The 13,006-nt window shown below is 44.4% G+C and overlaps 1 protein-coding gene across 3 annotated transcripts in view; it reads right to left on the reverse strand.

Moving 5' to 3' along the window:
* LOC144770745 (hyaluronan synthase 1-like) overlaps nt 1-13,006 on the reverse strand; it is a 272,375-nt gene that overhangs the window by 231,672 nt on the left and 27,697 nt on the right. For all 3 annotated transcript variants that reach the window (XM_078655491.1, XM_078655489.1, XM_078655490.1), the window contains exon 2: nt 3,097-4,005. In XM_078655491.1, the coding sequence (XP_078511617.1) occupies nt 3,097-3,277 (181 nt within the window). In that variant the 5' untranslated portion in view covers nt 3,278-4,005. The remainder of the gene's footprint in view (nt 1-3,096; nt 4,006-13,006) is intronic.

The following is a 13,006-nucleotide window of genomic DNA, read 5'->3' on the forward strand; positions in this document are numbered from 1 at the left end:
AACTCTAAATCAGGTCACGTCCGCAGTATTACAAGTGCTATATGATATATTGGACTTGTAATACGACGGACGGATATCCTTCACGTTTGTGACTAAGTAACCCACCCGCCAAACTCTAAATCAGGTCACGTCCGCAGTATTACAAGAGCTATAGGATATATTGGACTTGTAATACGGCGGACACATATCCCTCGTGTTTATGACAGAGTAACCCGCCCGCCAAACTCTCAATCAGGTTACGTCCGCAGTATCACAAGTGCTATAGGATATATTGGACTTGTAATACTGCAGACGAATATCCCTCTTGTTTGTGATGGAGTAACCTGCCCGCCGAACTCTAAATCAGGTCACGTCCGCAGTATTACAAGAGCTATAGGATATGTTGGACTTGTAATACGGCGGAAACATATCCCTCGTGTTTATGACAGAGTAACCCGCCCACCAAACTCTCAATCAGGTCATGTCCGCAGTATTACAAGAGCTATAGGATATATTGGACTTGTAATACGGCAGAAACATATCCCTCGTGTTTATGACAGAGTAACCCGCCCGCCAAACTCTCAATCAGGCCACGTCCGCAGTATCACAAGTGCTACAGGATATATTGAACTTGTAATTTGGCGGACGGATATCCCTCGTGTTTGTGACAGAGTAATCCGCGGGCCAAACTCTCAATCAGGCACAAAGTCATTTGGAGGAAAACACTTTGCCCTTTAGCAAACCCTTGCCATGTCTCAAATGCTAGACTGGGTCAGAGGCCCTCAGATGACTGGCTAAGGTTCCAATGACATGAAGGCTCATTTCCAAAAGCACTGGTAAGTACAGGAGTGTTTTACAAACTCTGACATGCCTTGTGAATGAGTCCTTTAGACATTCTGGCTTTGTGTGTGTGCTGTAAACTCAGGTGAATACTCCCCGGAATTCTGATGTACTACAAGGTACAAACTCTTTCAGCCTGTTTGTGCACGCATTGTTAGAGGCTATTTATTGGGTTAAGGGAAGGATGGCATTCCACATTTTCGATGTCGGCCTCTAATTATTTGAGAGTATTCTGTTTCCTGAATTTCAGTTTTACAAGAGTGATATTTTTTGTGTTATATGGTCCAGACCCAGGGGTATCAGACCGCTTTACATGAGAAAAAGGAGTCAAGAAAAGGTAGAAAAATAACAAGCAAGTACATGTCTCCATAAGTGAACAAAGGGGGCAAAAAGTACTTTACATGCGAAGAAGCAATCAAGGGGAACAATTTTTCAGGGTAAACCAACCAAGCAGGTACATCAAACATTAATAAATAAAACAAAGGGTCAGAGAGAGGACAATCCTAAGTACATGTAAAGCGAATGACAAATTAATCACAAAGTTTATATATGGCAAAATCCAGTTCATAACATCAATGAGTCTTCACTTATGGACAAGATACAAGAGCAAATAAAGTCCATGTATGCTTGTTTCTCCATTTATTCAAAGGCTTCACAGAAGATAATCAAAGCAACAACAAGAGCAGCCAACACGTGTTTCGTCGGTACATCCAATCCGTACCATGACTTTTTCAAGGCTAGATGAATGATTAAGAACGTAATGGATCGTGGCCATGCTCATGAACCAGAGTTAGAGATGTCTTGTCTAGGACCTACATCATAGGAGATCTATATCATATATGTATACGAGCACTGTAAAGTAGTCTTCAAAGTGAACATTTTTAGAAGTAGATGCTATAGCTCTCATGCAGGAGGGCAATTCCAACCCAGCCAATCAGAGAAACTAGACTGTTGATTTGAAGTGGTCGTGATCCACCCACAAATCTATTAAGCAAATCTTAATGGGCAGTGAATTGTAAACCAAGACGATATGTATGGCATTGCCCTGATAAGTAGACGGTCCCCAGTAAATAAATGGCGTTAGAGAAAGTCAGTAGTGGCTGGAAAAGCCACAAGATATCTAAGGGCTCGGTGCGAGCATCTAGGTCCGCATGATAACGCGACCAAAACACTCCCATTTGGGAAACACCACTACCAATCCTTTTTTTCACTACATCAAACATTAAGTTATGGGGCAAAAAATTCTGGGTGGTTAGCGGGTAAAACACATATAAAAATATAAATGGGTGAACAACTTAAGGCAGAGAAGAGAGTACCAGCAGAGAAGAATAAGAAGTAGGTGGTAATGATAGGAAAATGGGAGTGGTGCTCAGGAGAGGGTAGGGTCAGTGTAGACAGGTTGAGATGTAAAAAGGGAGAGCGAAGTGAGAGCCAGGAGAAGCAGAAAGATAACCAAATGCAGGGAAAACTTAAAGCAAGGTCAGAGGAGTGATTATGGACTCCAAAATGTGTTGAGAAGGTGATGTTTTAGGTCTTTTTTAAAGCTGAGGTAGGAGAGGTTACAGTGCAGTTTTATCTGGAGGGTATTCCAGATGTACGGAGCATTTCTGGAGAAGGAGCGAAATTGAGTGGTTTTCTGTTTTTTAAAGCGGTGGAATGAGGAGGAGCGCCGTGGTGCTTTTCATTGGTCTGTAGCAGCCCGCTTTATTGAGTTTGTTAGTTAGGTACAACGGGATTGTTCGTGAAGAGCTTTGTGCGTGGTGCAAGCGGTCTTATAAAAGCATCTTCCTTCAATGGGCAGCCAATTTAAGGATTTAAGGGCCGGTGAGATGTGGCCTGTGTTCCTTGAATATCGTTGGTAAATGTGTATGATTTGTTTGGAAACAAGGGTTCCGAATCGGATTCTGCAATACCAAATCCTATTCGCAGTCTTTCCGAATGACATTTTAATCGGCCCATAAGAGTGCACATAGTACTCAAGGTCAGAACTCTCTAAAGGTGAACACAATACCCCTGGGGGAGTTTCACTACTAATGCTCCAGATGTGTTGGTGTAGTATTTTCACCAACATATGTCTGGTCCTTATCCCATGACTACTCACCTCATTTGGACAATCCAATATAGGGAATTTTGCAGGTAATAAAATCTGTGCCTCTGACAAGTGTGCAGTTAGAGTCTGACTCTTCATGCACCTTTCCCTGGAATTCACTGACACCTGGCCTTCAGATTCTGAAAGATTATATGTTCTAATATTAAGGGAACACTTTTTGTCTGTACCTTTGGCTTCTTCCTCAGCTGCTGGTGGAGGCCCAGTGGGGGGTGGTTCCCTCTCCTTCGGCTCTTCATCCTTTCCCTTGACAAGCACCATGGGGAGCTGCTCCTGTGGAAAGACACTTTTTCTGTAGACTAGCACTGCTCTTGAACACTGACACTTCCTCTGTAGACTGGCACTGCTCATGTAGGTTGAAAGTATTTCTGTAAGACCAGCAAGGAACCTGTTGACTGATGCTGTAAGGTGATGCTCCTCTTGTAGAATGGTACTGCTCCTGTAAGGCAAATGTTTCTCCTGTAGACTGACACTTTATGTAGATTCACACTGCCCCTGTGGACAGGCACTGCTCTTGTAAGGCTGGCACTGCTTCCGTAACTCTACCATTGATCCTGTAAGTGTAATGATGTAGGACTGAGCTAATGCTCCTGTTGACTTTCAATGTCCCTGTAAGGCTCACGGGACTCTGGAATAGTCGATGCTGTTCCTATAAGGAAGAAGCAACCTGTAGAATGAAGCTGGTTCTGCAAGGGGAATTCTTCTCTGGTAGACTGATGCTTCTACTTACTCCTGAAAGACTGATACTGCTCCTGTAGCCTGCTGTTGCTTCTGTAGATGGAAACTCCTCGAGTAGTCTGGACCTGTTTCTGTAGTACTAACACTGAACCTATAGATTGGTGCTACCTCTGAAAAGCAGATTCTCCTCCTGGATGCTGACACTGCTCCTGTAAGGCTGGTTTTACTCCTGTAAAGTAGCACTGTTAATTGGAATAGAGTAATGTTCCTGTAGACTAGGCTGAGCCTGCACCTGTGGATTGAAACTGCTTCCATAAGACCAGCGCTGCTGCTGCTGATTGATGCTTCACCTGTAGGGATTGGTTGCTCCTGTAGGTCACAGCTCCCCTTTTAACACTAGTCTGTGAGAAAAACAGAAAAATGGAAAACACATGTTGATAAATAGTATTTACCCTTGCTATCAGCTTACCTCAAAGGTGACACACCCCAAATGTAAACAAGTTACTTACCTGTAACTGTCGTTCTCCAGTATTGGAAGCTTTCATAGATTCACATGCCTGAATCATTCCCCGTAGTTGAGATGGGAGGCCCCAGTATGTATAAAAAAGCAATTCTTAGATAAGTACCAAACTGAAAAGAGGCTTAGGCCCATTTCCATTTTGCACCCCATAACTCTTGTTATGTAAAAGAGACCAAAGATGTCCCTCAACCAATCAGGACTTCTCACCCTCTAGAACACTCCTGAGAGAACCTTTTGCCCCTCAGATTTTCTAGCACTTGTGCCTCAGAAATGTTTTGTGCCAAAAATCCAAAGGTGAGCCTCTCAGGAGAGGAGGGTGGGTCGCATGTAAATCTATGAAAGCTTCTAATACTGGAGAACTACAGTTACAGGTAAGTAACTTGTTTTCTTACTCCAGTATTGGAGGTTTCATAGATTCACATGCCTAAATCAGAATAGCAAGGTGTAAACCTGCACATTTTATTGCGCAAAAAAACTGACTTCAGGCAGCGTAGGGATTGAAAACATTGCACTCGATAAGCATATATACTTGTAGATGTCTTCCAACATTGAGATCACTTTCAACATTAAGGTAATACAATATATTTATATAACACACTTAATTTGTGACATCACAAATCATAACAATGAAATGTGAATATGCAACACACAAAGGAAGGAGGGATGAGAAGGAGGGCTCACCATCACTGGAAAAGGTTTCTCAGCACTGCTTGTCCTACTGCCACATCCTTCTCAGCGTCTGCATCCAGGCAGTAATGTCTGGTAAAGGTGGGCGTACTCTTCAAGGTATCCGCCCTGCAGATATCCTGGACAGGCACCCCAGTAAACACAGCAGTGGAAGTGGACGCTGCTCTTATAGAATGAGCACGAATCTGTGCATTCAACGGCTTCCCCGCCGCCTGATCACAATATTGTATTGCACTGGAAATTCATCGGGCAGTCCTTCTTTTGGATAGAGGAAAACCCTTACTAGGTGCACTAAAAGATAAAAAAAAGTTGTGAAGACTTTTGGAAAGGTTTTGTCTTTTGTAAATAAAACTTGAGACAGCATTGTACATCTAGTGAGTTAGGAGCTCTCTCCGCAGCTGTAGTTGGTTGGGGAAAACATCTTTTAAGAATTGGTGGCTCATTCAAATGAAAGTCTGATGGCACCTTGGGTATAATTTCGGATTAGTTCTGAGTACAATCCAGTCCTCCTTAAACTGCAAGAAAGGTTCTTGTATAGTGAGAGCCTGTAACTCCCTAACTCTCCTGGCCGAAGTGAGTGCTATGAGAAGAGCTACCTTCCACAATAGGAATTTGAGATCCGCCCTGTGAATGGGTTAGAAGGGCTGCTTCATTAATTGAATGTTCAGCTGCCAGAGAGGTGGTGGAGGCTTTACCGGAGAAAAGGTTCAAAATAACCCCTTCATGAATTGTTTGATGATTCTAGCACAACCACAAAGATGGTTCCGAGGAAGTTCTTCTGTAACGTAATATAGCGGCCAGATGCACCTTAATAGAAGCACGAGCTAAGCTACATTTTGCTAAGAGCAGAATATATGGGATAATCTCATGAGCTGCTGACCTCAGAGGATGGATATTAGCTTCCTGGCACCACATACAAAACCTCTTCCATTTCATCCTGTATGTTTTATTTGTACTCTCCGCTCTGGCCTTTGACACTATATCCCGCATTCCGGTGGAATATTTAGATGTTGAAATTTACAGTGTGTAGGAGCCAGACCGCTAAACGTAGTAAATTCGATTCGGATGAAGTACTTGTCCCTAGGACATCGTCAGGAGCGAAGGTATTGGTTGAAGGCGAATCGGGTGAATCTCCGACAGTAAAAGAAGCTCCGTGAACCAATGTTGCCTGGGCCACCAAGGGGCTATCAAGATCATTCTGAACCGTTCCTTTTTGATCTTTGTCAGAATGCATGGCAGGAGGGGAATTGGAAGAAAGGAGTAGGCAAAGGCGCCTGACTATGCCATCAAAAACACATTCCCCCAAACCCCCGTTGGTGAAGCCAGCTTGCGAACAACCAACATTTTTTGTTCTGCGCTGTTGCAAAGAGATCCACTGACGGTTCTCCCCATCTTAGGAAGATGTCATTTAGGATATCTTGATTGATCTCCCACTCATGGCAGGTTGATTTTAGCCTGCTCAGAGTGTCCGCCTTGACATTCTGACCTCCTGGAAGACGTCCCGCTTTTAGGGATACTCCATGTTGAACAGCCCATTCCCATATTTTTTTAGCTTCCTGAGACACGGAGAGTGATCTTGTACCTCCCTGTTTGTTGAGATAATGCATTGCTGTTGGTTGTCTGACCTGTATAGTACAGCTGATCTTTGTATTTTCAGCAGGAAAGCCAGCAATGCTAATCTCACAGCACTGAGCTCTAGTAGGTTGATGTGAAGTTGTTGCTCCTGGAACTTCTAATGACCACTAACCTGGAGGTCTTAAAGGAAGGCTCCCCAACCTTCCAGGGATGCATCAGTGGTAATGACCATTGGAGCCGGGTCGGTAAGGAAGGAAGGACCGACTGAGATATTTTGTTTCTGAGTTCACAACTACACCACTTGAACCATGGCCGGTGTGATTTTCACAATGTCGTCGAAGGATCCCACTGCTTGACGCCATTGCCGATCTAGTTGTTCCTGCAACGGACGCATTCTCAATCAGCAGAATGGAACGAGAGGAGTGTAAGAGGACATTTAGCCAGATGCATCAAGCAAAGAAATAGAGAATCCTTATTTGCAATTTTTAAGGAATCGCAAATAAGGATTCGCTATTACCTATGCACGATGGCGATTGCGAAAAATTTAAAAATCGCTAAAAATTGATAAATACATTAGCGATTCCATGATAAAGAATCGCAATAGTGTAAAACCTGTGTTCTCGCAATTTGCAATCTCGCTATTTTCGATCTCGCTATTTGCGAGATCGCAAATTGCGAGATCGGAAAAATGACAGAGTCGCATTGGGAGCAGGCTGATGACCTCACAACCAGGAAGTCAATCAGCCCATGCTGCTTCCTGTGCACAGAGGAACTGAGAGGCAAAAGCAGAGTGCTGGGGGAGAGAGCAGAATATACAAATTGTTGTTTGCTGACAGGTTAAGACAGCCAAAATGTCCCAAACACCAACAGAAGAGGATGCAGTGGCCAGGAAGAGAAAGTTAAAGTTCAGTGAGAGAGAACTGGAGAACCTCATTGAGGAGGTGACAAACAGCCGTGAAAAGCTGTTTGGGTAGCTCTCACTGAAAGTACCTGAAGCAGAAAAAAGAAGGATTTGGAACAGGATCAAGAACAAAGTAAATGCTTTAGGGGTGACACACCGCAGCATAGATGATTTAAAGAAAAGATGGTACGACCTATGTAGCCGTGCCATGGAGCGGATAGCGCAGAGGCTGAAGGAGGCTGATGTGACCGGAGGAGGAACCTCTAAAGTCCCAGACAACACAGCCCTGGAGGACCTGGTTGAGGGCACTATCCAGCCTGAAGCAGTGGTGGGAGTAACGCAGCTGGATACATCTGGGGCGGCCAGTAGCACACAAGGTAAGATGCATGAAAATCAACATATCAATGTACATACTAATTGTTCCCAATCTGTATTTAACCACCAAAATCACGGAAAGAAAATTCAGTCCACATTTCACATAGGGACCCAAATGCATTATGGGACCTGTAGGCTGCAGAACTAAATTGCTAGTCATAATACAACATTGTAAGCCCAAATGCTACAAAAATGCAGCACAGTCAGTGATGAGAGACAGGGAGAGCTTAAATGTAAAGTAATTTAATGTCGCACAACATTAGCACCAGCACAAAATAATTTTGCACTGTTTCACATCACAGATGCAACAGAAGTAGACACTGATGACAGTGAATGTGGAGGCAGCACACAGGTCATTGAAGAGGCTGCCGTGTCGAAACCTGTGACACCACAAACCAAACCCATGGCACCGCCAAAACGCAGGGCCACAGTCACACCACTGCAGCCAATGGAGACAGATCAGGAACATGAAACTCCTCCTGAGACAAGCCGTCCAAGTGTGAGCCCCACAACTGCACCTCAGGCACATATCCGGATGGGAAGAAGACACAGGCCAAGGACCCTTATCGAACACAGGAGGCAGGAAGTCCCAATGTGTGGGATGGGGTGGAGTCACAGATGTTGCGGGTGCAGCGCCTTCAAGCGAGGCATATGGGAGCCATTAACCTGCAGATGACAAATTTGAATAAGAACATTTCAGTCATGGCCGAGAGTGCGAGGGAACTGACTACAGCAGATGCATCAAACCAAAAAGTGCTCGCAAAAATAGCGATTAGCTATTTGCGAGCGCTTTTTAGCATTTTCCAATGCATCAACCAAAAATGACAAACTCGCAAAATACCGAATCGCTAAAATAGGAAAAAAAGATATTGCGATTCCATAATAGCGAGAAATCAAAAATGCGATAGCAAATAAGGAATCGCAAAAAAAAATCGCAATACTATGCATGAAAAGTGACAAATAGCGATTTTATGGAAAATCGCTAACTAGCAAGTGCAGATTAAGGGGAATCAAAAAATCCTACTGACAACCTCCTCTTCCTCTAGGAGCAGATTTTGTATAGCCCCCTGTCTGTCGTCGCCCGCACTGTTGCCAGTACGGTTGCGAAGATGTCAAGTAGGAGGGGTATCTGCTATGTTGGTAACCCCCTCTATATGATGTCTGTTCTCTACCCCTAGCTCCTGGAAAGAGCACCTTCCGGTACTGCAGACTGCCCAGGGCCTTTGCGCTATCTGTATCCTTCTTTGCAACACATCATCCACATGTTTCCCAAACCAAGCTTCCCCATCGAAGGGAAGATCCAAGATCTTATTCTGGGCCTCTGGCCTACGGCGATCCTTTACGGCGCAGCACGGCCATCCTTGACGGTGCAGCACGGCCGCCCCTCTAGCGATCTAAAAGCTGTGGTTGCGATATCCATCGCGCAATCAATGACTTCAGCCAAAGCCCTTTCTCCTTCCTGAAGGATCTTCTTCACCTCCTGTATACTATCCCCAGGAATCAGATCTATGTAAGGTGTTAGGTCGCCCCACATCTGTCTATCATATCTGCCCAGGATGGCAAGGGCATTCGCAGCTTTGACGAGAAGAGCAGACATGGAAGAAAATCTTTTCCCAGCATTATCCAAACGTCTACCCTCCCTGTCAGGAGGCGTTGTAATCTGAGCTGACAGATTTTTGGACTTCTGCTGAGCATCTTGAGATATGACAGAGTCCGGTTTGGGATGACTCACTAAACAAGCTGGAGCATTAAAAGGAGCTTTATACTTTTTCTCTAGCCTGGCGAGCACTGGTGTGATCGTAGCTGGTGTCTTCATGACCTTTTGGCCTTCCTCCCAAACGTGGTTAACAATCAGGATAGCACAAACCGATTTCCAGTACAGCTTCTTGAAATCTTGTAAAAAAACATTATTTTTGGATAGCTGACATTGGAAGTTCAAATCTTTTTGCCGCTCTTTCCATCAAACTATGAAAAACGCCAATGTCCTCCGGTGGTGAGTCAATCGGCACTGGAGAAGGAGAAGAAGGCAAAGGGATAAGTTAATCATCCCATTCTTTGTTAGGGTCCGTTATCTCACCCTCTTCTTAATAATAATCGGTGGTGACTGGGTCCTGTTGAGGCTTTGGTTGAGGTGATCTTGGCAAGGGCGCTGGCAGTAACTCCCTATTTCTAACAGGAGTAGCTGGAATGGAGCGTGGGTGCTGAGCAGGTACCGGCACCTCCTGAGATTCTGGGGTTGGTGGAAACCTCTTTCTATAATCCGCCAACATAAGTTGTAGGTCCATCAGTAAGGAAGATGGCATGCCAACCATCTTTTCCTGATAACCCTGATGATATTGCTGATGTTGGGGAGGGTATTGATACTCCCCATATTCCTCGTCAAAGTCATCGTCTTGACTTTTCACATGTAATTGTGAAGGGCTACTTGCATCGCCAAAAGGGCCTTCAGCCTCCTCTTCTAATTCCTGCTGCTCCTCCAGCAGGTGTGGTGGCACCAGAGGCGTAATTTAACTCGGTGAGGTGTAAATCATTTTTCCGTGCACCTTCCAGTTTTTCTGGTGTTTTTTCCCTCATCGACGAGCCCGTTGACGATACCATCGTAGTCGATGCTATCATTGTCGAAACCGCCGTCGACCTCAACATCAGTGTCTTATCCGTCGTCGACAAAGTAGTCATAGTCATTGTCGGAGTTGTCGACGATCCTGCCGATGTAGTAGTTGTCGACATCGTCAAAATAGACGTTGTCGCCGTCGTCAACAGTGCCATCGTCGACGAAGAATCACCAGTTAGTGAACATGAAAGCTTCTTTGGAACCAATTTTACCTCAATCTTCGTCGTCGTCGACGAGGCTTTCTTCGTCGACGATCCCTTGCACAATGTAGAAAATGTTGATTTTATCTCAGGAGGCATTGAGAAAGGTTTCTTGAAGGCCTGTTTGATCTGAAGGGGTGACTTAGAAGGCTCCGAACCAGTCTTTTTCACGGTTTTATCCGCTGAAGCACGTCCCTTACTCTCCTTTTCTCTATGTTGAGGAGTTTTTGAGGGACTGCGCCCAGATGACCCATGAGTGGTCTTTTTAAGAGCCTTCTCAGGATGTTCTTCTGCAGTATGAGAATGAGGGGATTTCTTCCTCTTTTGCGACCTCCTAGATGATGAAGAGGATGCCTCATTACTATCACTGGATATAACCTCCTTTTTCGCCTTAAGCTTTTGAAGCCATATTAAAAGGCGTCCTTCACGCTCGGTCCCTTAGAGTTTTGCTCAAAAAGGTACGGCATAACTTACAGTCTTTGGCCTAATGGTCTGTGTAAAGGCAGTAGATGCAGTCAGAATGAGGGTCATCAGTGTAGAGCCTCTTCTTTGCGCAAGTGGCACAGGCTCTAAACAAACCCTTCTTCTCTTTTCCAGACATTCTGAAGTAGAATTAATTAGTAGTCAGCAATGCAGATGATATCAGCAGTTGAAATTCACTGAAAAATACTCCAAATCTTAAGTAATAAGAGAACACTTGAGCAGAGCTCAAAAGAGACTCCCTAGCTTAACGTGCAGTAGATAATTTGAGGGGCAAAAGGTTCTCTCAGGAGTGTTCTAGAGGGTGAGAGGTTCTGATTGGTTCAGGGGCAATATTGGTCTCTTTTACATAACAAGAGTTATGGGTTGCAACATGGAAATGGGCCTAGGTCTCTTTTCAGTTTGGTACTTATCTGAGCATTGCTTTTTTATATATACGCCGGAGACTCCCATCTTGATGACGGGGAATGATTCAGGCATGTGAATGTATAAAAGCTCCAATACTGGAGTAAGTAATCTTTCTTTCCTTCTTGAGGAGAAGGAGTCTTCTGTTAGTATGTTTTTTTTACCATGCCCTGCAGCCAAACCAGAATTTATAGTGATATTTATATTGCCAACCCAGTTATATCCACACTAAGTTGACATGCAACCCGGGCTTCTGTTTACTTGAACGAGCACTAACATTCAGAAAGATGTTAAATGGGCAAGCATTTATTTGCACAGTAACTGAAGTAAAAGAAAAGAAGCAAACAAGGTGACCTGCACCACCTAACTTTAGGAACACAGTAATTTTAAGGTCAAGTATCAGTGCGAATGCACTGTCTGCAAGACCTGTTGCGGTCAACAAAACCACTTCATTCCTACCAGCTACTTACCATTGGCTGGCTCCTCTGTCGCTCTTCTTTGCTGCATCCTAAATCGCTCTAACAACTGATACTTCCCTTCCAATCAAAGCTAAGGAGCACCGGCCAACCATGGTCTTCTTACGCTTAATTTGTTTAACTGTTGTTTAGCTAACTTTTTTTTTTAAAGTTGCCTGATGCCAGTAGTTGCTTCCGCCCTCCCACTACCCTCCGACACAAACAGAAACAAAAATAGCAATACCTGTGCTTTTTGTGTGAGATCCATTCAGGAGAGAAAATTGACATTTTGTGAATCAAGGTTAGGAATTTGCATCATGGGTTATTCTGTTTGCTCCCAAGTGTTGTTTAGGGGCATAAAGAGCTTAATGGCTGCAGGGGCTGCTTAGACCAACAAACCAGGTTAATGTAGCTGAAGGATAACTTTGTGCATCGGTTTCTAAAACAATCATGGCGTCACAAAACATAACCATATTACAAAGTGATTTATAACCACCTTCTTATCCTCTGTTGTAAACACACAATGTTCTCCACTGTACTTGGGTGGCGCTTTTATTTTGAGCCTGTCAGGAAGGGCACAGTTTGCAGCAGATACGGCATTCTCTCTAGCCTTCTGTTCGAGTTAATAAAAAATGTGACAACCTGTGAAGTCTGCATGCAGCTAGCACTGAATGCTCCCTATGTGCAGCTGGGGGCTTCCCACACTAGTCCCCGCTGCTCTCAGATAATGGAGATTGATTTCTTTCACTTCTCGTTCCGTGGGAAGCCTCGGGCACAATAGACTGTAGTTGCTTCCGCCGTCCCACCACCTTCCGACACAAATGCAGCAGCTTTACCTTTAAACCGGCACGCCCGTCGCTGGTTTCACACCCGCTCAAACACACATGCTTTGTGTATATGCTGTGTTTTTGTTGCTCAAGCTGTGTAAAAGAAAAATTCATCATAGAATGCTGTGGGGCATATTCTGAAGACCCTATTGCCACGAGAACGTCACTTTTTTGACGTCCCGTGGCGATAGGGTCCGAGCCCTATTCTCAAGGCAGCGTTAACCGACTTGGCTTAACGCAGCCTTGAGAATAGGGCCCCTTTCACGCTAAACTTAGCGAGAAATTGGGCGTGCAGTGGGTTGTGCAGTGGGCGTACATTGCAACACCCATTGAATTCGACCTATTATTAAGGGTGGCGATAATAGG

Source organism: Lissotriton helveticus, chromosome 7 (genome assembly GCF_964261635.1).
Source record: "Lissotriton helveticus chromosome 7, aLisHel1.1, whole genome shotgun sequence".
NCBI lineage: Eukaryota > Metazoa > Chordata > Amphibia > Caudata > Salamandridae > Lissotriton > Lissotriton helveticus.